This window comes from Heterodontus francisci, chromosome 24 (genome assembly GCF_036365525.1).
Source record: "Heterodontus francisci isolate sHetFra1 chromosome 24, sHetFra1.hap1, whole genome shotgun sequence".
NCBI lineage: Eukaryota > Metazoa > Chordata > Chondrichthyes > Heterodontiformes > Heterodontidae > Heterodontus > Heterodontus francisci.
The window spans coordinates 56,334,012-56,358,297 of NC_090394.1; the positions used below are offsets into that span (position 1 = coordinate 56,334,012).

At 42.3% G+C, this 24,286-nt stretch overlaps 1 protein-coding gene across 5 annotated transcripts in view; it reads left to right on the plus strand.

Moving 5' to 3' along the window:
• snx29 (sorting nexin 29) overlaps positions 1–24,286 on the plus strand; it is a 659,344-nt gene that overhangs the window by 94,828 nt on the left and 540,230 nt on the right. For all 5 annotated transcript variants that reach the window (XM_068056248.1, XM_068056249.1, XM_068056250.1 and 2 more), the window contains 5 exons: positions 6,881–7,123; positions 10,566–10,980; positions 19,218–19,342; positions 20,647–20,740; positions 20,952–21,031. In XM_068056248.1, coding sequence (XP_067912349.1) covers positions 6,881–7,123; positions 10,566–10,980; positions 19,218–19,342; positions 20,647–20,740; positions 20,952–21,031 — 957 coding nt within the window. The remainder of the gene's footprint in view (positions 1–6,880; positions 7,124–10,565; positions 10,981–19,217; positions 19,343–20,646; positions 20,741–20,951; positions 21,032–24,286) is intronic.

Here is a 24,286-nt window from a genome sequence, read left to right on the forward strand (position 1 = left end):
GAGTTGTGTGTTGTGGCTGCACCACTCCAGTTGAATGGTGAATATTCCATCATATTCTTGTGTTAGTTTTTGGTAAAAACTATGAAATAGTTATTACACTCTGAATTTTCCTATTTTAGTTGTACATTTTTCCTAACCATTTTCCCCCTTCCCTGATCTTTTGATCTCTTAATAATTCAGGGAATTCTAAAAGAGGTGTTGCAGAGACAGCGGATGCACTGGTTGTGATCTTCCAAAATTCCTCAGATTCTGGAACGGTCCCAGTGGATTGGTAGGTGGCAAATGTAACACTGCTATTCAACAAAGGAGGGTTTGCGAATACAGGAACTACAGGTCATTTAGCCTGACATCATCATCATCTTCTTTGGCCTCCTTGTCTCAAGAGACAATGGGTAAGCGCCTGGAGGTGGTCAGTGGTTTGTGAAGCAGCGCCTGGAGTGGCTATAAAGGCCAATTCTGGAGTGACAGACTCTTCCACAGGTGCTGCAGATAAAACTGGTTGTCGAGGTTGTTACACAGTTGGCTCTCTCCTTGCACTTCTGTCTTTTTTCCTGGCAACAGCTAAGTCTCTTCGACTTGCCATTCTTTAGCCCCACCTTTATGGCTGTCCGCCAGCTCTGGCGATCACTGGCAACTGACTCCCACGACTTGTGATCAATGTCACAGGACTTCATGTCGCGTTTGCAGACGTCTTTAAAGCGGAGACATGGACGGCCGGTGGGTCTGATACCGGTAACGAGCTCGCTGTACAATGCGTCCTTAGGGATCCTGCCATCTTCCATGCGGCACACATGGCCAAGCCATCTCAAGCGCCGCTGACTCAGTAGGGTGTATATGCTGGGGATGTTGGCCGCCTCGAGGACTTCTGCGTTGGAGATACGGTCCTGCCACCTGATGCCAAGGATTCTCCGGAGGCAGCGAAAATGGAATGAATTGAGATGTCACTCTTGGCTGACATACGTTGTCTAGGCCTTGCTGCTGTAGAGCAAGGTACAAAGGACGCAGGCTTGATACACTCGGACTTTTGTGTTCCGTGTCAGTGCGCTGTTTTCCCACACTCTCTTGGCCAGTCTGGACATAGCAGCGGACGCCTTTCCCATGCGCTTGTTGATTTCTGCATCAAGAGATAGGTTACTGGTGACAGTTGAGTCTGGGTAGGTGAACTCTTGAACCACTTTCAGAGCGTTGTCGCCGATATTGATGGATGGAGCATTTCTGACGTCCTGTCCCATGATGTTCATTTTCTTGAGGCTGATGGCTGGCAAAACTCGTTGCAGGCAGTTGAAATCCTTTCGATGAGTCTCTGCAGATACTCTTCTATGTGGGATGTTAATGCAGCATCGTCAGCAGAGAGGCGTTCCCTGATGAAGACCTTCCGTGCTTTGGTCTTCGCTCTTAGATGGGCAAGGTTGAACAACCTGCCATCTAATCTTGTGTGGAGGAAAATTCCTTCCTGTGAAGACTTGAACGCATGTTTTTTTAGTTTTTAGTTTTAGAGATACAGCACTGAAACAGGCCCTTCGGCCCACCGAGTCTGTGCCGACCATCAACCACCCATTTATACTAATCCTACACTAATCCCATATTCCTATCACATCCCCACCTGTCCCTATATATTTCCCTACCACCTACCTATACTAGGGGCAATTTATAATGGCCAATTAACCTATCAACCTGCAAGTCTTTGGCATGTGGGAGGAAACCGGAGCACCCGGAGGAAACCCACGCAGACACAGGGAGAACTTGCAAACTCCGCACAGGCAGTACCCAGAATCGAACCCGGGTCCCTGGAGCTGTGAGGCTGCGGTGCTAACCACTGCGCCGCCCCTGTGCAGCTGTGCCCTGCGCCACTGTGCAGCAGGGAGAGGAAGATCCCAAACAGTGTAGGTGCGTGAACACAGCCCTGTTTCATGCCACTCAGGATAGGAAAGGGGTCTGATGAGGCACCGCTATGCTGAATTGTGCCTTTCATATTATCTTGGAATGAGGTGATGATACTTAGTAGCTTTGGTGGACGTCCGATCTTTGCTAGTAGTCTGAAGAGACCACGTCTGCTGATGAGGTCAAAGGCTTTGGTGAGATCTATGAAAGAAACATAGAGGGGCATCTGTTGTTCGTGGCATTTCTCCTGTAGCTGGCGAAGGGAGAACAGCATGTCAATGGTGGATCTCTCTGCTCGAAAGCCACACTGTGCCTCAGGGTAGACACACTCAGCCAGCTTCTGGAGCCTGTTTAAAACGACTCGAGTGAAGACCTTCCCCACTATGCTGAGCAGGGCAATCCCACAGTAGTTGTTGCAGTCACCGCAGTCACCCTTGTTCTTATAGAGGGTGATGATATTGGCATCGCGCATGTCCTGTGGTACTGCTCCCTCATCCCAGCACAGGCAAAGTAGTTCATGGAGTGCTGAGAGTATAGCAGGCTTGGCACTCTTGATTATTTCAGGGGTAATGCCGTCCTTCCCAGCGGCTTTTCCACTGGCTAGAGAATCAATGGCATCACTGAGTTCCGATTTTGTTGGCTGTTCGTCCAGCTCATCCATGACTGGCAGAGACTGGGCTGCATTGAGGGCGATCTCAGTGACAACATTCTCCCTTGAGTACAGTTCCAGGTAGTGCTCCACCCAGCGGTCCATTGGCTTGCGTTGGTCAGTGATTGTGTCCCCTGATTTAGACTTGAGGGGGGTGATCTTCTTGATGGTTGGCCCAAAAGCTCTCTTAATGCCATCATACATTCCTCTAATGTTTCCGGTGTCGGAGGCCAGCTGAATATGACTGCATCGGTGTTGCCAGTAGTCACTTGCACAGCGCCTGGCTGTTCTTTGTGCAGCGCTTCTGGCTACTTTAAATGCTATGGATGTTAACTCACTGGGGGCTTTCTTGTAGTTCAACAGTGCAATGTGCTTAGCGGCTATGACAGGTTCCAGCTCCTCAAAGTGAGATTGAAACCAGTCTGCATTCTGCTGCTCATGTTTGCCATAGGTGGTCATTGCTGAGTTATAGATGGCGGCTCTGATGTGGGCCTACTTGGTCTCAGCATCCCCTGTAGGAGTGTTTTGAAGGGCTTTTTCAAGTGAATTTAGAAACTTATGTAACAGCTGTGGATAAGAAATTCTGTTAGTGTTGATGCACGGGCGGTCCTTCTGCTTGGAGTGATGTAGCTGCTTTGGTTTGAGTCTAACTTTGCTGCATGCCAGGGAGTGGTCGGTGTCGCAGTACGTACTGTGGAAGCTGCGTGTGATTTGGACACTGTTTATAGAAGCTCGCCTTGTGACGATGAGGTCCAGCTGGTGCCAACGATGTGATCTTGGATGCCTCCATGAAACCTGGTGACAGGGTTTAGTATGAAAGAATGAGTTGGTGATGCAGAGGTTGTGATAGGTACACAACTCCAGCAGTCTCTGTCCATTCTCATTCATCCTTCCAATGCCATAGCGCCCAAGGCAGGAGGGCCATGAGTTCTGGTTGGCCCCAACCCTGGCATTAAAGTCCCCCAGCAGGAACAGATGTTCGGTATTGGGAATGCTACAAATTATATTATGGAGTTCCTCGTAGAACTGGTCTTTAACTTTAGGTGGGGAGCAGTGTTGGAGCATAAATGCTGAGTAGGTGTACTGGACCGGAGGCAGTGAGCAATCGGATGGACAGATTGCGTTCCGAGCCATTTGAAGGTGGCTGTATCGTGCTGAGCAAAGAGTTTCTGATGGCGAAGCCCACTCCATGCTGCCTTGGTTCTTCAGGTTCCCTACCCTGCCAGAAGAAGGTGTAGTCTTGCTCTCTTCGAGATCCGCTCACAGTGAGGCATGTCTCCTGAAGTGCTGCAATGTCCACACTGAGTCTGCTGAGCTCGTTGTTAATGATTGCAGTCTTCCGAGAATCGTTGATTTGTGTAAGGTCTACCGACAGGCCAGGACACATAGTGCTGCCGTTGCAATTTGCAAAACGAAGGGCTGGTACCTTCTTTTCTTTTTTTGTCGTCCTGTTTGGTGCGGTGTTACAGTCCACTTGTCGGGCAATGATCCTGAGCTCCAAGCGCCCATTGAAGCAGGTGGACTGTGGCGGGACAGAACCTTACTGACCGGGGGCTGCCCGGATTGAGGCGGTAGCTGTCCAGTGTGATGCGATGACCTCTCCCACCGACAAAGGCAACCCGTGGCGCCCAATCTCTATGCCAATTGAGCTGGACTTATAACCCGTAACTACTGCCTTCCGTGTTGTTTTGGTCGCTGTGAGGATGGAGTGACTATGGAGTGACCTCTGGGTCACATGCCTGGGCGGATGTATTGAAGTTGTGAGTTGCCCAAGCGACAAAATCCCCCTCTCTGCCTTCCGAGTGGGGTCCAAAGGAGTGCAGAGCACGATGTTTGGCACCGGTATGGCTGCAGGAACTGCCGGAAACATGCCAAAGGTGACACATGACTGCTTTCGGGGTTCCGCTCTGGATTTTCTGTTAGGGTTTACTCCCTTAGCCTTGGTCACTCCCGAGACGCCCACAAGGCAGTGGGGTTGTTAGCTGCTATCCCTGAGCAGGGGCCCTATCAAGTAAGCTGTGTGATTTCATGGAGAGAGAGGGAAGTGGGTGTGGGGGATGCCTGACATCAATCGTCAGGAAAATGCTGGAATCCATTATTAAGGAAGTGGTAATAGGGCAATTAGAAAATCATAACATAATTAGGCAGAGTCACCATGGTTTCATGAAAGGAACATTTTGATATATTATCTATTAGTTTTTTTACCATGTAACTACCAGGGTAGATAAAAGGGGAGCCAGTGGCTGTTGTATATTTTGATTTTCAAAAGGCATTTGATACGTTGCCACAAGAAAAGTTGTTGCAGGAGATAAGGGCACATGGGGTTGGAGTAACATATTAACATGGATAAAAGATTGGTTAAAGGACAGAAAACAGAGAGTAGGAATAAACGGGTTATTTTCAGGTTGCCAGGCTATTACTACTGGGGTGCCGCAATGACATTTGACAATCTTTGTTAATAACTTAGATAAAGGGACTGAGTATAATGTATCCGAGTTTGCTGATGGTATAAAGCAAGGTGGGACCGTAAGCTGTGAGGAGAACGCAGAGAGTCTGCAAAGGAATATAAATAGGTTAAGTGCGTGAGCAAGAAGGTGGCAGATGGAGAATCGAGGAAATGTGAGATTGTTTACTTTGATAGGGATAATAGAAAAATTGATCTTTTTTAAATGGTGAGAAACTATTGAATGTTGGCGTTCAGAGGGATTTGAGTGTCCTTGTACGAGAAACACAAAGTTAACATTCAGGTACAGCAAGCAAGTAGGAAGACAAATGATATGTTGGCCTTTATTGTAAGAAGTTTGAAGTATAAGAGTAAGGAAGTCTTGCTGCAGTTGTACAGAGCTTTGGTGAAACCACATCTGGAGTACTGCATACAAGTTTTGGTCTCTTTATTTAAGGAGGGATATACTTGCCTTAGAATGGGTGCAATAAAGGTTCACTGGATTCTGGTTCTGATGAAAGGTCACTGACGTGAAACGTTAACTGTTTCTCTCTCCACAGATGCTGCCAGACCTGCTGAGTATTTCTGGCACTATTTGTTTTTATTTCAGATTTCCAGCATCTGCAGTATCTTGCTTTTATTTTAGTTCACTAGATTGGTTCCTGGAATGAGAAGGTTGTCCTATGAGGAGAGATTGAGTAGAATGGATCTATATTCTCTGTAGTTTAGAAGAATGAGAGGATTTATTTCATTGAAATGTATATAATTCTGAGAGGGATTGCTAGGGTAAATGCTGAGAGGCTGTTTCCCCTGGCTGGAGAGTCTAGAACTGGTCTGAGGATGGCTATTTCAGATTGAGATAAGGAGCATTTTCTTCACTCAGCGTTGTGAATCTTGGGAATTCTCTACCCCAAAGGGCTTTGGATGCTCAGTCTTTGAGTATATTCAAGGCTGAGATTGATAGATTTTTGGATTCTAAAAGAATTAAGGGATATGGGGATCCTGTAGGGAGCTGGAGTTGAGATCTAGCATCAGCCATGATCTCATTAAATGGCAGAGCAGGCTTGAGGATTCATATGGCTTACTCCTGCTGCTATTTCTTATGTTCTTATGCATATGCTTGATATATTGGAAAGAATAGGAATTTAATACGTTCTTTAAATGATATTTGAACCTGTTTGGAACTATCCATTTAAAGTACATTATGCTCATTCCTTCACACAAGATTTCAACAGTGAGCTGTTTATTTTTTTTATTTAGCTTCTGCATATTTTTTCTAAACCACATTGTATCATAAGATAGAAATGCTACAAATAATTATGCATTGATAAATTATTTTCCATGGAAGCATATAATTTATAATACCTGGCATTTCTTTTTTGGTTACAGCAAGTGCAGAGGTTGATCCTCATTTTCTATTTAATAATTATTCATTTTGGCACTAATTTGTTGCTGTGTGAAAGCTGACAGTATTTCCAAGATGCATTCCCATTCAGAGCAGACAATTTAAGGTATTTAAATAGGTATGGTCGTGTGATCTTAGACGTGCTGTTGATGTTATTTGTATTTCCAGGAACCTTAGGTTACTTGGGGTCAGGAGGCTGCTTGCATATTGACTTGGAGAACAAACAATCTGTTCTCAAAGGATTTATCCTAGAATATGTTAAAACACACTGTTTTTAAAAGGGACTGAGGTTCTGGTCACTGTGTGCAGTGCGTCATTAGCTAGCAGTTAATAAGTATTTTACTTCATAAAAACTTCAGCTCAGTGATTTGTATTTAACAGTTCTGCCTTCGCCTGGAAGTTACAAATTAGTTTGTACTGAAAGTGCTGTTTTCTTTAAAAGGAATTTAAAAATTCAGTGGAAAATTATTTTTGTAAATTAATCTATTAATTTTGTTTATAGGGTTAAACTCTATCCTCTTTGCAATCAACATTGATAATCAGGATTTGAATGGACCTAACAAGCCTGTATCTGCAGTTGCAAACCTGTTAAAGGAGTCAACACAAAATGTCACATCCCTGTTAAAGGAATCCACACAGGGCGTCAGCACGCTCCTGAAAGAAATCACAACAGTTTCTGCTGTGCCAAGTTTCATGCGGCCTGAGTCTGACCGACTGCCGGTTCTGTGTAAAACCGCAAATCAAGGTAAGTTGCTCTCTGAAAAGCAAGAACACTAGAATACTTAAATTGTAATTGTAAAGGTAACAATAATTATTTCATTATTATTAATTATTCTTCAAAAAAGAAGAATTTTTTAGACATCTGTTAATGTCTGAGTGTCAAACAGTTGCTGAGTTATTCGTGTTTCCTTAGCTTGTAACCACATTCTTCTGGTCCTACAGACAAGAATTTTTCCAATTTCACTCCAGCGTTTCTTTCCAAAATGTAAAAAAAAATGGCCATGCCTTTCCTCTGGTCCCTTTGACCAATTTGAGTAATGCGAGTACAAATCCTGATTTTGGTAAATTGTTAGGTTTTCATTGATAGTACAGACCTGTTCTTGTGTTTGTGATGACCCAGGACTATGTGGAACTGGACAGATGTGATAGCAGACATTTTGATGGATCTGTTCAGTTTTTTACAAACTTGGTTACGCTATCTGTGTAGTCTTTTCTTTAAACCTTTTCTGTTGGAAGATAAAGTTGATAATATATGCCCTGGGGTGGAATATTGTCAGGCATTTTAGATTAGATTAGAGATACAGCACTGAAACAGGCCCTTCGGCCCACCGAGTCTGTGCCGAACATCAACCACCCATTTATACTAATCCTACACTAATCCCATATTCCTACCAAACATCCCCACCTGTCCCTATATTTCCCTACCACCTACCTATACTAGTGACAATTTATAATGGCCAATTTACCTATCAACCTGCAAGTCTTTTGGCTTGTGGGAGGAAACCGGAGCACCCGGAGAAAACCCACGCAGACACAGGGAGAACTTGCAAACTCCACACAGGCAGTACCCGGAATCGAACCCGGGTCCCTGGAGCTGTGAGGCTGCGGTGCTAACCACTGCGCCACTGTGCCGCCCATTCTTTCAATCTGCCATTTCTCCAGGGCTTCTGCCCACCTTCTGGATGAAGACTCAGAGTAATGTATCCAAGTTTGCTTATGATACAAAGCTCAGTGGAAAGGTAAGCTGCAGGGAGGATGTAGAGAGGCTGCAAAGAGATATCGACAGGTTAAGTGAGTGGGCAACAAGATGGCAAATGGAGTGTAATGTAGGGAAGTGTGAGGTTGTTTACTTTGGTCTTAAAAATAGAAAAGCAGAATATTTTTAAAAAGGTGTGAAACTGGTAAGTGTTGATGTTCAGAGAGACTCGGGAGTACTCGTACAAGGAACCAAGGAACGCACAAAGTTAACATGCAGGTGCAGCAGGCTGTTAGGAAGGCAAATGGCATGTTAGCCTTTATTGCAAGGGGATTGAAGTACAGGAATAAAGAAGTCTTACTAAAATTGTACGGGGCTTTGGTGAGACTGCACCTGGAATACTGCGTGCAGTTTTGGTCTCCACATTTAAGAAAGGATATACTTGCACTAGAAGCAGTGCAGTGAAGATTTACTAAATTGGTCCCTGGGATGAGGGGGTTGTCCTTTGATGAGAGGCTGAGTAAATTGGGCCTATATTCTCGGGAGTTTAGCAGAATGAGAGGCGATCTAATTGAGACATACAAGATTCTGAAAGGGCTTGATAGGGTAGAAGCTGAGAGATTGTTCCCACTGGTCAGGGAATCCAGAACACGGGGACACAATTTCAGGAGAAAGGGTCAATCATTCAGGACTGAGATGAGGAGAAATTACTTCACTCAAAGTGTTGTGAATCTTTGGAATTCTCTAACCCAGAGGGTTGTGGATGCTCCATCATTGAATACATTTAAGGCTGGGTTAGATAGATTTTTGGTCTCACAGGGAATCAAAGGGTATGGGGAGTGGGCAGGAAAGTGGAATTGAAACCCAAGATCAGCTATGATTGTATTGAATGGCGGAGCAGGCTCGATGGGCCATATGGTCTACTTCCGTTCCTATTTCTTGCGTTCTTGTGTTCTTCTGCTGAAATTATGGTGGGAGATTTTGAGAACCTCCCACAGAAGACTAATGCGTATTCATGGTGTACCTTATTTGCTGTTCATGATGCAGTCTCCTCTACACTGGGGAGACCAAATACACATTAGGTGATGACTTTTCTGAACACCTCCATTGAGTCCACAAGTGTGACCCTGAGCTGCTGGTTGCTTGCCGTTTTAATTCTCCACCCCACTCTGAACTCTCTGTCCTCGGCCTCTTATAAGGAAGCTCAAGGAACAGCACCTCATCTTTTGCTTAGGCACTTGCCAACCTTCTGGACTCGAGGTTGAATTCAATAATTTCAGATCATAGCCATTGCTTCCGTTTTTTTGGACAGCAGGTGCTGGTAATGATTCTGATTTTGCCATTTACAGTTTCTGTCGACCCATCTTTTGTTTCTCTACTTATCCCATACCACCTTCTTTTGCCTTGCACTAACATTCTTCTCTTCCAGCCAATCTCAGATATGCATCCCATCCCTGTCTATGTGCTGTCTTCAAACCTGTTACATATGTAACATTTTCCATTTCTGATGAAAGGTCACAACTCTGTTTCTCTTCTCAAGATGCTGCCTGACCTGCTGAGTATTTCTAGCATTTTCTGTTAATATTTCAAATTTCCAGCATCTGCAGTATTTTGCCTTTTGTATTAATTTTATTTACTTTTGCCTGCATTTCAGTGCTATAATGATTTTTGTGCTGCGGATAGTTGTTGCCAATCCCCACTTTTCAGGTTCAAGAGTTTTGCATTTGGAATTTCATTGCCTTGGTTGGATTGAATAAAAGAGGAAGACTTAAGTTAACGACTGTAGAATGATTCTCTTTATTCTTTGCAAGAAATTTATTCTCTGCAATAAAAAGCTCTCACTGAATGTAATCCCATCCCTATTAGCACTTTCTTTTTGAAACTGCTTGGAGTTTTTTACTTTCTGTGTATATTTCGTGGCACCGCCCATATTTTTGGTGTTTCAGTACGGACTACTTTTGCCAAAGAACCAAGACTGTGGCCAAGATGAGGCCTCAAATTTGGGAGGGTCGGTAAGGCTATCTGATCAAAATGATTGCATAACATACACATAAAAGTGGTCTTGTGCACTGGTGATTGCCTCCTGTTACCAGATAGTAAAATTAAGAACACTACTTCTATAGTAGTAATCTAAGACTGCTCAGATTTCAAGTATTTTGAGAGAACAATGTTGTTGTAGATATGAATATTTAAATGTGCATGGTAGCAGGGTGGTTATGTCACTGGGATAGTGATCCAGAAACCTGGACCAATTATCTAAAGACGAGTACAAATCGTACTACGACAGCTGGGGAATTTAAATTCAGTTAATAGATAAATTTGGAATAAAAAGCTAGTATCAGTAATGGTGACAAGTAACTACCACATTGTCATAACTAATTAACTTAAGCACAGCACACCATTTAGTGCTAGACTCTAGCCATTTCTGGTATTTCTAGCTTGGACTGGTAAAATGTGGCAATTTATTTTGGCTTCTGTTTTTCATTGCTAGATGGAAAAAATAAAAGAGAAAAAAAGAAAAAGAAAATGGTGCCAAATATCATTTCGTTTGACAGTGACAATGAGGAGGAGGAGCAAGCCTCTGTTGAGCGAGTGAAAAATTCAGATTTAACAAGAGAAAGCTCTGAGGAAAACTCAGAAAGATCTTCTTCAGCTGTTTCTTCAGCCATCGATTCTTCTGTGATTTTTGCTTCTTTTAGTCCAGATTTGAATGGAAAGGAATTCAACAGCAGTATCTTGAAAACTGTGGACGTTTGCCTAAATGGTGATTCTAATCACAAGAAGATAGATATGAAAAGTATTGATGATGACGATGATGATGAAGATGAAGATGTGGATGGAGAGCACATATATCAAAAGATCTCACAAAGTAAAGAGAATGAGGAGGACAGGCTTGTTTCTGAACAGTGAGTGTTTGGAATGCCTCTTTTGCCATTTATTTCTAAAGCTAAAAATGACACTGCTCTTTTGCAAAACACGATTAATGAGAATCATCTTTGATCATAGCTGGCGATTCTCTTTTAGGTGGTACTGTTGGAGGCCTGTGTTCAGGTTGTCAATCACTTTCTCACTGATAAAAATGATTTAAGGGAAGTGTTTGTACCTATCCCCAAAAATATTAGCAAAAAGCAGCTTTTTAACTTGTGAATAGTTTCTGTAAAACAGAATAATAGCTGTAAACACAGTTTTAGGTGCAACAGATCCTGGGACACTTAGTTCTTCCTTAAGTTCCACTAGACTGACATACTGTTCATGAACAGGAAAGTAGTTGATGGCTAAACAGAGTAGACAGATAATGTTTAATGCATGTTTATAGGTAAAAAACTCACGTATTTACTTTTCACATGTTTTTGCCTCGTCAGACCTACAGAGCTGGTTTTGTTAGGTTTTAGTAAATGGTTTGCCAAAGCTCTTGAATTTTTACCCCCTTCTTTCTAATGTTAGAGTTTTGGATATTTTGAAAAAAAGTCACATTTATTAAGGTGTTTATATAATTATGTAGACCACTAGCAGATCTGATGTGCTTTTGCTCTTGGTGAATCAGCAGTTTTATTAGAACAAGTAGTATTATCTGGGACAAAAACAAGAAATGCTGGATTCACTCAGCAGGTCTGGCAGCATCTGTGGAAAGAGAAGCAGAGTTAACGTTTCGGGTCAGTGACCCTTCTTCGGAAGTATTATCTGGGACACTGATTTATCAGCATTCAAAGTGATCCTGGGAATTGTGGAAAGAGGCCCATAGTTTGGCAATACAGGGATGGGGTGTCAGGGTCCAGAATTATTTTTAAGAGGGCGACCCAGTATTTGGGAGCATGGGGCTAGGTGTGCCCATGGTGTCTCCCGACTCTTCACCCCTCACCCCTGTACTTGCCCATCATCAAGTGCCTATCTTTATGTTTCTTCCTTAAAGCATTCATGCATAACTTTTCTGCTTAAAATTGAATGGATGGGAAAGCATTGCAAAATGTCTACATCTGCACGCCCATCATGCTCAAGAGTGTAGAATGGGAAACTTAGTGCATTATTAGTGAATTTGTTGACTTTTGCAGCCTTCAGTAAACATATTTCCACATAAAATAAACTCTCAAAATGCTCAAAAATTCATTGTTTATGTAATTTCCAAGTTTTTATATAAAAATATTAAGCTTCAAATATCATTCAGAAGAAGAATTTTGAACTGAATTTTTCAACAGCAATAAACAGCAACCATTCTGAATAAACAAAGAAACCACAATCATGCTTCTGTTCACAGGTGTTAGTTATGAGGCAATCATGACAGAAAAGAACAATTGTTTGTACTTTTATATGTTCTCTGTCGACACCCTGGTTTGCCTCTCCAGTATCTGTTTCAATGCCCCCATTTCCTCTGTGTTGTCAGACTGTTATCTGACATGCAGTCTTGGATAAGCCACAAGTTCCTCCGGTTGAACATTGAGAAGACCGTAGTCATCATCTTTGGCCCCCGTCACAACTCTGTAAACTGCCCACTGATTCTCCCCCTCTTGGAAACTATCTCCGGTTAAAAGATACTGTTGATAATCTCAGTGTCCCATTTGACCCTGAACGGACCTTCATACCCCATATCCTCTCCATGACTTTAATATCAGCCCATCTGCTGCTGAAACTTACATCTGTGCATTTGTCACTCCAGATTTGTCTCTTCCATGCTGTATTGACCAGCATTCTGCCTTCTTCCCTTCTGCTCCATAAACTTCAGCTCATCCAAAATCTGCTGCTCATATCTAATTCTGCAAAAGGTTCTGCTCACTCATCACACCTATCCTTAATGACCTACATTGCCTCCTGGTCCCCAAAAGCCTCAAATTTAAAATTCTGGTCCTCACATTTAAGTTCCTCATGCCCCTGTTCCGGCCTATCCTCCTTCAGCCCAAAGCAACCCCCAGAATCCTACATTCCTCTTCTAATTCTCCCCTTTGCCCCACCATTGGCAGTCCAGGCCTTACAGTCTAGAATTCCCTCCCTAAACCTCTCCACCCTCCTCATTCATCTGCTATAAGAACTTCCTTTAACCCTACCTCTGACCAGGCTTTTGGTCACCCCTATGAATATCATCATCTTTGGCTTGGCATCCATTTTTGTCTGATTGTGCCTCTGGGACACTTTTCCACATTGAAGATGATATATAAATGCAAGTTGTTAGGAAGATGGTGAAGAAAGCTTGAGAAAAATCATGAGATTTGTAATGTATCAGCGATTAGTATTGGTGTTAATAATTGCTCTATATAGAATCACAGAATAATATAGTGCCGAAGAGGCCCTTCGGCCCATCAAGTCTGCACTGATGCATTAAAGAAACCTGACCTGTCTACCTAATCCCATTTGCCAGCACTTGGCCCATAGCCTTGAATGTTATGACGTGCCAAGTGTTCATCCAGGTACTTTTTAAAGGATGTGAGGCAACCCGCCTCTACCACCCTCCTAGGCAGTGCATTCCAGACTGTCACCACCCTCTGGGTAAAAAAGTTCTTCCTTAAATCCCCCTTAAACCTCCTGCCCCTCACCTTAAACTTGTGTCCCCTCGTAACTGACCCTTCAACAAACGGGAACAGCTGCTCCATATCCACCCTGTCAATGCCCCTCATAATCTTGTACACCTCGATCAGGTCACCCCTCAGTCTTCTCTGCTCCAGCGAAAACAACCCAAGCCTATCCAATCTCTCTTCATAGCTTAAATGTTCCATCCCAGGCACCATCCTGATGAATCGCCTCTGCACCCCCTCCAGTGCAAGCACATCCTTCCTATAATGTGGCGACCAGAATTGCACACCTGTGGCCTTACCAAAGTTCGATACAACTCCAACATGACCTGTCTGCTTTTGTAATCTATGCCTCGATTGATAAAGGCAAGTGCCGCATATGCCTTTTTCACCACCCTATTAACCTGCCCTTCTGCCTTCAGAGATCTGTGGACAAACACGCCAAGGTCCCTTTGTTCCTCAGAAGTTCCCAGTGTCAGGCCATTCATTGAATACTTTCGTGTCACATTACTCCTTCCAAAGAGCATCACCTCACACTTTTCAGGGTTAAATTCCATCTGCCACTTTTCTGCCCATTTGACCATCCCGTCTATATCTTCCTGTACCCCAAGACACTCAACCTCACTGTTAACCACTCGACCAATCTTTGTGTCATCCGCGAACTTTCTGATCCTACCCCCCACATAGTCATCTATGTCGTTTATGTAAATGACAAACAATAGGGGACCCAGCACAGATCCCTGTGGTACGCCACTGGACACTGGCCTAAGCCAATTTTGAATCCACCTTATCAAGTTACCCTGTATCCCCTCTGCATTTGCTTTCTTGATAAGTCTCCCATGTGGGACCTTGTCAAAGGCTTTGCTGAAATCCATGTAAACTACATCAACTGCACGACCCTCATCTACACACCTGGTCACATGCTCAAAAAAGTCAATCAAATTTGTTTGGCATGAGCTCCCTCTGATAAAGCCATGCTGACTAGGTTGGATATACTTTGGCAGGGACTGTTATTTCCATACCTGTGTATCACATTTTTATTTTCAATGATTTAATTCAAAAGAAAGGCATTTCAAACATAGATGTATATTTTAAAATGAGGCTTGAAAAACACATCAAAATTTAAGAAAATATTGACAACATTTTATTGAAACAATGGGTGGTATTTTATGCTCTCCCCCATGGCGAGTTTGGAGGTGGGGAGGGAATTTAATTGGGCGGGATGGTGGTAGAAGCGGACTCCGCCTCCACCCGTTTATGTCCGTGGCAGGAAGGTCCTTGGAGGCCTTCCCGCCCCCCGCCAATTGAGGCCCTTAAGGGGCAATTCATGACTAATTAATGGCTCCTTCCTGCCACCACTGGTATTAACAAAGGAATTCAGTGCCTGATCGAGGGACCCGGCATCGGGAAGTGGGGGGCCACTCCTCTGCCCTTGCTGCCAACCCCCCTACACCTCCCTCTCCCGCGACTCCCACCCCACAAAACCCCTCCTGCCATTACTTACCTCTGGCCTAGGTCGCTCTGCGATCCTAGGTCTCCAGTGGGTGTCCTTCCAGCAGCAGCAGCCACTGCCTCCCCAGTGCTGCTGCTGAGCAAAAGAGCTGCCAGCTTCTGATTGGACTTCCTGTTTCTGGAATCGAGACCCCGCCTCCTCCATAAAATTCCCCCCAATGTTAGTGCTTCAGAGCATGTTTTATATGTAACTATGTGGAGAACAAATTCAAAGAGAAAAAGAGGTCAATTAAATTTGAGGCTGTAAATTACGAAATTATCCAAATTAAACACTGTCTAAATGTCTTGTTTACATGAACAATTATATTTTTTATTTTGTTTAATTGGGGCAAACAGTATATGAGTGTGGGTGGCAAACAGCAGATGAATGTGGGTGTGGAACAATCATGTTTGGAATTTGAGGTCAGATGTATTTTTATTAAGATATTTATACTTTGGCACCACTCAATCTCCCACTGAAATGGCAGGCAACCTTCAATGCTGTTGTAGCGCCTTCCCATAACTGGCTGATCAGAAGTGGATAAGTTAAGGTCCAGTTTGTATTTCTTTCCCTCCTTTCTCGTCCTATTAAAAGTACTAGGTGAGGAAATTGCAAGTACTTCAGTCATGATCTTCTATAACTCATTTGCTTCAGGAATTCTCCCTTCAGATTGGAAAATTGCCACTGTCACTCCATTATTTAAGAAGGGTGGGAGAGAGAAACCAGGAAAATATAGACCTATTTGTCTAACATCTGTTGTGGGGACGTTATAAGCATCGTAACTGTTATTAGCGACAGAGTGATTGGGTGCTTGGAAAAGTATGAACTGATCAGAGAGAGTCACATGGATTTATAAAGGGTAAGTCATGTCTAATGAACCATGTTGAATTTATTGAGTATGTAGCTAACATGGTAGATAAGGGTGTGTCTGTAGATGTTACTTATATGGACTTCCAGAAGGCATTTGATGAGGTTCCAAACAAGTTTTCTTCTTCTTTGGCCTCCTTATCTCGAGAGACAATGGATACGCGCCTGGAGGTGGTCAGTGGTTTGTGAAGCAGCGCCTGGAGTAGCTATAAAGGCCAATTCTAGAGTGACAGGCTCTTCCACAGGTGCTGCAGAGAAATTTGTTTGTCGGGGCTGTTGCACAGTTGGCTCTCCCCTTGCGCCTCTGTCTTTTTTCCTGCCAACTACTAAGTCTCTTCGACTCGCCACATTTTAGCCCTGTCTTTATGGCTGCCCGCCAGCTCTGGCGAACGCTGGCAACTGACTCCCAGCTGATCAGTGTCACAGGATTTCATGTCGCATTTGCAGACGTCTTTAAAGCGGAGACATGGACGGCCGGTGGGTCTGATACCAGTGGCGAGCTCGCTGTACAATGCATCTTTGGGGATCCTGCCATCTTCCATGCGGCTCACATGGCCAAGCCATCTCAAGCGCCGCAGACTCAGTAGTGTGTACAAGCTGGGGATGTTGGCCGCCTCGAGGACTTCTGTGTTGGAGATACGGTCCTGCCACCTGATGCCAAGTATTCTCCGGAGGCAGCGAAGATGGAATGAATTGAGATGTCGCTCTTGGCTGACATACGTTGTCCAGGCCTCGATGCCATAGAGCAAGGTACTGAGGACAAAGGCCTGATACACTCGGACTTTTGTGTTCCGTGTCAGTGCGCCATTTTCCCACACTCTCTTGGCCAGTCTGGACATAGCACTGGAAGCCTTTCCCATGCGCTTGTTGATTTCTGCATCTAGAGACAGGTTACTGGTGATAGTTGAGCCTAGGTAGGTGAACTCTTGAACCACTTCCAGAGCGTGGTCGCCAATATTGATGGATGGAGCATTTCTGACGTCCTGCCCCATGATGTTCGTTTTCTTGAGGCTGATGGTTAGGCCAAATTCATTGCAGGCAGCCGCAAACCTGTTGATGAGACTCTGCAGACACTCTTCAGTGTGAGATGTTAAAGCAGCATCGTCAGCAAAGAGGAGTTCCCTGATGAGGACTTTCCGTACTTTGGACTTCGCTCTTAGACGGGCAAGGTTGAACAACCTGCCTCCTGATCTTATGTGGAGGAAAATTCCTTCTTCAGAGGACTTGAACGCATGTGAAAGCAGCAGGGAGAAGAAAATCCCAAAAAGTGTGGGTGCGAGAACACAGCCCTGTTTCACGCCACTCAGGATAGGAAAGGGCTCTGATGAGGAACCACCATGTTGAATTGTGCCTTTCATATTGTCATGGAATGAGGTGATACTTAGTAGCTTTGGTGGGCATCCAATCTTTTCGAGTAGTCTGAAGAGACCACGTCTGCTGACGAGGTCAAAGGCTTTGGTGAGATCAATGAAAGCAATGTAGAGGGGCATCTGTTGTTCACGGCATTTCTCCTGTATCTGACGAAGGGAGAACAGCATGTCAATGGTGGATCTCTCTGCACGAAAGCCACACTGTGCCTCAGGGTAGACGCGCTCGGCCAGCTTCTGGAGCCTGTTCAGAGCGACTCGAGCAAGTGGTTGTTAGCAAAAATGAAAGTGCATGGAATTGACATGAGTAAGGAATTAGGAGGTAGGAGACCGAGAGTAGCGATAATCAACAGGGTCGAGGGGCTGAATGGCCTACTCTTCTTCCTGTATTCCTATTTCATTTTGACGTGTACAAAACTATGTCCTACACTGTATGGCACAGCATGCTAAAACCTTGTGTGTTGTAATGCTCCTGAGTTCACAATATTTCAGCTTCAAATTTTTGTGAAATTAAAAAAAATTCTAATCTTTAAGAGCCTATATGAAAAAGTGACTTTTTAAAGCCATAACTGTGCTAAGTATTTACTATCAGAAGTTTAACCTTTCAAACTGTGGTCGTGATGTTTTCCCTCTGGCCTTTCTGTTGTACAGAGAATACATTTGAAATATCAGATTGTTGGCAATAAATTGTTGAGAGAGAATTACGATTGTTGAAATTTAGGATGTGTCATCCATAAATTATTTCAGATACAGTTTTTATTGCAATATTTAAATATATCGATGTATTTTTCTGATATTTCCCCTTAATAATTGTGAATACCAACAAAGGTAACTGTCACAATTGTTCTATTAACTGTACTATTGTCCTATTGTACAGAATATGAAAGGGTAGATGAAATGCATGTATAGTGCTGTGTAGCAGCATACCAGTCTTAGGATTGGTTAATGATTGATTTTGTGTTAATTTAACTGCTGTTAGCACTATCATCAAATGCATCTTAATTTTGCATTTTTTTGATGGAGCAACAAGTGTTGCTTCGATTAACTACAAGTCTTATTTGAAAAATTTTCAACAAGTTGTAGATAAGATCTGTAACAACTTTTTGAAGCCTTGAGAATGTGTCCATTCTGCTGAGATTGTATGTTGAAACTCCACTTTCCCAGCCTCAGTCTCATTTTCCCTGGCATTAATTCTGATCCCTATCACCTATAATTCTGATCCACAATGATGGCTATAACAGTGAAGTTTTCACATTGAATGCTACAAAATCTGGCAGCTCATTCTTCAGAAGACCCATCTTCATTTAAAAAAAATTAAATTGAACTGGTGAAAGAATTTTATCCGTCAGTGACATAACTATTCATCTCCGCCACTCCTTGTGGTCGTGAGTTCCACAATGTCACCACTTTCTAGTTAAAGTTTCATCTGAATTCTTCATTTGATTTCTTGGTGATTATCTTGTATTGATGGCCACTAGATTTGCTCTTCCCAACAAGTGAAAACACGCTCTATCTCCCTACTCTGTTAAAATCTTTCTTAGTCTGAAAGAAAGATCTTTAATTTTCAAGAGGAAACAGAACCCTGCCTGTTCATCCTTTCCAGATAGGTATAACCTCACATTGGTATCATCCTTGTCAAACTTGCATATCTAACTGTCCCGGATCAGATTCAAAATAAATGCTTATTATCCAAAATGGTTACAATGATATGCTGAAGAGTACATGTGAAAGAGTTAGAGTGAGAAATGAGCAGGGAGACAGTTATAGGAAGAGATATTTAGTTTTTATTTTTGTCTGTGAGCCATGTCATAGGAGAGCAACTAACAATTTAAAGAAAAATCCTAATTTTGTTGTTCAGAAAAGCTTTGTGGAATTTCTAAGTTTGTAGTGATCACAGTCCCTCTTTTTAAATCTTTTAGATCACTTGTACAGAATCTTTCCATCTCCCAAATGTCCAGCTGGAATACTCTTCAAGTTCTGAATGACAATGATAGTTCAGACATTCTTTTTCCAGTCATTGCAGTTGGTTCCTACTCTCAGTCTGGTATGTACATGAAAGCATCGGTGATTAATGCTTGTTCTTTCTTGACCTGTAGCTCCCTCTGGTGCCTCACTAAAGTATGATAGCCTGTTGAAAAAAAATGAAACTGCACCCAGTTTTTCTTATACTTTGTTTGCATTTTTGCAGATCAGAATTATTGGCTCTTTCAAAATTTCTTTGTTACTTTTCTTTCATCCTCATTATTTTGTCTACCCGAAGTCTCTTGCCATTAGCTGTCTTCATCAGCTAAACGGAAATACTGCAACACATGCAGTTTGCGAAAGCCATGCTTGGTTGGGTGAGTTGCAGTATACTTCTTGCCCAGGTGTGATGTTCCGTCAACATGAAGCACCCACAAAACTAAAATGTTGTAATTCATAAAAAACAATTTAAAAATGGTCTTCTAATTGAGGGTGTAATTCTTAGGCGTACTGCCAAGTTTGCAAAGTTCATGATTTTCAGGAAAAAACATTTATGATAAAGTTTCATCATACAACAGTGCACTATAAATAAAAAATAACAGTCTTTTCTTCATTCCTTCTGCTCTCTTCACATTACTACTTTATGTCGATGCTTGCTTGTTAGCAGGGTGAGAAGGAACAATAACCAATATTTTTGCAGTGCCTGTTCTTGCTGAATGTGTTGATAAACATTTTCAGTCATATATTCATCTTTATGATGTAAGATCTGGATCAATTACAGGGTGCATTAACTTCAGATTGTTGAGCTAAAATTGTGCCAAAATTGCTACTTCACCACAGAACATAGAATATATTCACATAATTGAACAAAATGTGCTAAAGATGTTTAGCAACAATGGGTTTGAATTACTTTTCAAGACCCCATAACATTCATACCAGTGATACTTGCAATTACATCTAGCTGGCCAATGGATGGAAATGTACATGCATTTCTGGCACTAGAAATTATAACTAATTCGTCCGAGCTATAGTTGGGAGTCAAACTTATATCCATGGAAAAGGAACTGGTGTAATGTACATGAACTGCACAAGATCTTTGCATAATCATAAATAATTAACAGAAAAGGCCTACTTATGGAAATAAATTTGGAATATGGGACCGTACTAAACGGTTGTGAATAATCACAACTAATGAACAAAAGGGTTAAAGCTGCATTTTCTAGAAGTTTCCAGCAGCTTTGGTAAATATAAGTATAATTGCACATAATATGACATTTTTTTGAAGAATATGGTCCTTTAAAATCTGTCAAATATCAAACTATTTGTATTTTCTGTGTGCCAAATTAGCTTGTTGAGCTAAATAATATATATTACATTGTGTTACAGATGCCACTTCTGATAACCTGGTGTACTGTGATGAACATGAAAATGCCACTCTGGCTGCCGAACTAGCTCAGAAAGGATCCCAGCTTCAGTACAGGTGTGGATTGAAAGACACTTGTCACTGATTATATTGTTTGGATTTTGTATCCCAGAAATCTTCCAGCTAATTCTAATAATACCAAGCTCTATGAAATAAAACATATAGTTTTCTGAACTGTGTTGATACGAGGAAACAAATTATTTATTTTGCAATTATATTTGATGAAAAGTTTGTTTTCTTGAACTATTGCTTTGTCGTCTTTGCACAGTGTTGAAGCTATTCCTCCGCTTCAGGCTGATGTTAGTGGTCTTTTGCCAGCTGCTACTGTCCCAGAATCGATGACAGTTGGTGAGTGTTTTTACAAAATATTTATTGGTTGCGTTTAATTGGATCTAAAAATAATTTCCTTGTTAATTGTTGTCCTATAACCAACTATGTACAGTGTATCTGGATTCTACAACAAAGTTTTTGAAGGTTGTACTCTTAACCTAAAAATTTAGTTTTGGACTCCTTGAGGGAATGGTTGTTGGTCCCAGGATTCAAACAGTTTGCCACTTCGGAGAAAGAGTGACAAAGAAAGAAACAGAGAAAATGAGAGATAGTGGTAAAATAAAGAAGGGCGAAGAAGTTTATGGAAAGAATTCCAGAGAGAAGCACTCAGTTGACTGAAGGCTCTGCCTTGATTGGTAAGGTAAAAGAACAAGGGCATGCATGAGAATTTGGAGTTATATGATTGGAGTGTTGTGACTGAGCAGGGGAATCCAGAGATGGATATTCTGGTGATTTAAAAGGTCAGTTTATTGAGTTGCTATAAGTCTTGTGGTTGATAGACCTTTGATCAAATGTCTGAAAGCTGTTCACTATTTATGGAGCCCTTTGCAGCTGTGTCATCCAGTTCCTGTAACGCAGTAATTTTTTCTGTGTGTGCATGCAATGCCTTGTTTTTGTTGCTATTGTTATTTTTGCAGTAACCTGCTGGTTACAGCATTGGATTTAAAAGTTGTTCATTTTGTAGCATTGAATGCCATCACAGCTTCAATATGTTTTCAAAATGCTTCCTCTATCCATCCTGTTAAATGTGTCTGACCTGAACCTGTAAGTACACTTGAGAAGCCTGTCATCATCCATTTTGATCGTCTGTCTAGAAACATGTTCCACAAATGGGGTTATATTTTTCTTGGTGTCAACACTCTTATTTTTTCACCCTATAATTTATAACATGGTCCTTCTATTTGATATGCATGTTAGATATATGGTGATGGAGATGAAACATGTCAGAACTGTTAAAAGTAACGCCAATAGTACGACAAGTTTAATAATAATTAGGCAGGAGAGTTAAGATGACAACTGTGTCTTAGACTTTGTGTTTAGTATGCAAATTGATATTGTGGCGATCTCAGAGTTGCTCTTCCAGTCTGCAAAAGGAGCAAATGGTCTTTATGAATCGAGCAAGAATTTCTTGATCAATAAAAGCAATGCTGAACAGCATACTTCTCAGGTAGGTGAAGTCTGTTATGGCATTTAGTTCAGAACTGTTGATGATAATGGATGGTTTGGTGCAGTGTTTACTGGATGTAGTTTGATGCCTCCTCTTTGTTTTCTTTTGGTTATTGGCAAAGCTTAATTCTAAAAACTAAAACAAAGACTTGCTTCACATTTACTGTGAATGTGTTCATATTCAGTATTAGATGTGTCCTTCTAGTGTACATTCTTCACCAGCCATCAACAAATGAGACTTAAAATGTAGATTTAAACTTGATATGAATGAATATTTTTGTAATTTATTTAGTTGTTGCACTTCATGTAGCAAAAGTACAATAAGTAACAGGAAAGCTTAGAAGCTGCAATCATAGAAAATTTATGGCACAGCAAGAGGTCACTTGGCCCATCGTGGCTGTGCCAGCTGAAAGAACGTTCCAGCATTTGGTCCTTAGCCCTGCAGATTACGGCACTTGAGGTGCATATCCAGACTTCTTTTGAATGAATTGAGGCGTATCTGCCTCAACTACCCTTTCAGGCAGTGAGTTCCAGACCCCCACCATCCTCTGGGTGAAAAAGCTTTTCCTCATCTCCCCTCTAATCTTTATACCAATCACGCTAAATCTGTGGCCCCTAGTCACTGACCTCTCTGCTAAGGTAAATAGACCCTTCACCTCCACTCTATCCATGCCTTCAAAATTTTGTACATTTTAATCAGATCTCCCCTCAGCCTTCTCTGTTGCAAGGAGAACAACCCCAGCTTATCCAATCTTTCCTCATAGCTGCATTTTTCTGGTCCCGGCATCATCCTCGTAAATCTCCTCTGTACCACTCCAGTGCAATTTCATCCTTTCTGTAATGAGCTGACCAGAACTGCACACAGTACTCAAGTTGTGGCCTTACCAATGATTTATACAGTTCCAGCATAACCTCTCTGCTCTTATATTCTATACCTCGGCTAATAAAGGAAAGGATTCCATATGCTTTCTTAACCACCTTATTGACCTGTCCTGCTAACTTCAGGGATCTGTGGACATTTACTCCAAAGTCCCCTCTTCCTCTACACCTCTCAGTATTTTCCCATTAATCGTGTATTCCTTTGCCTTGTTTGACCTCCCCAAATGCATCACCTCACACTTCTCTGATTTGAATTCCATTTGCCACTTTTCTGTCCATCTGACCAGACCATCAATATCTTCCTGCAGCCTATAGCTATCCTCCTCACTATCTACCACATGGCCAATTATTGCGTCATCTGCAAATTTCTTGATCATGCCCCCCACATTTACAACCAAATCGTTAATATATACCACAAAAAGCAGGGGACCCAGTACTGAGCCCTGCAGAACACCACTGGAAACAGCCCTGCAGTCGCAAAATCACCCATCAACAATTACCCTTTGTTTCCTGCCACTGAGCCTATTTTGTATCCACCTTGCAGCATTTCCCTGGATCCCATGGGATTTTATTTTTTTAACCAGTCTGCCACCTGGAACCTTGTCAAAAGCCTTGCTAAGATCCATGTAGACCACATCAACTGCACTACCCTCATCTATCTTCCTTGTTACTACTTCATAAAATTTGATCAAGTTGGTCAGACAAGATCTTCCCTTAACAAATCCATGCTGACTATCCTTGATTAATCTGTGCCTTTCTAAGTGACAGTTCATCCTGTCTCTCAGGATGGATTCCAATAATTTGCCCACGACTGAGGTTAGACTGACTGGCCAGCAATTATTCAATCTATCCCTTGCTTCCTCTTTTAAACAGAGGTGCAATGTTAGCAGTCCTCCAATCCTCCAGCACCACACCTGTATCCAGTGAGGACTGGAAAATGATGGTCAGACCTTCCACTATATCTTCTCTTGCTTCTTTTAACAGCCTGGAGTACATTTTATCTGGCCCTGGTGATTTATCAACTTTCAAGGATGCTAATCCCATTAATACATCCTCTCTCCCTATGTTGATCACATCCAATACTTCACACCCCACTTCTATAACTGCAATATCTGCATCGTCCCCCTCTTTTGTGAAGACAGATGCAAAGTATATTCATAAGAACAATATCAACATCTCCGCCCCTAAACATAGGTTACCTTTTTGGTCTTTTATGGGCCCTGGTCT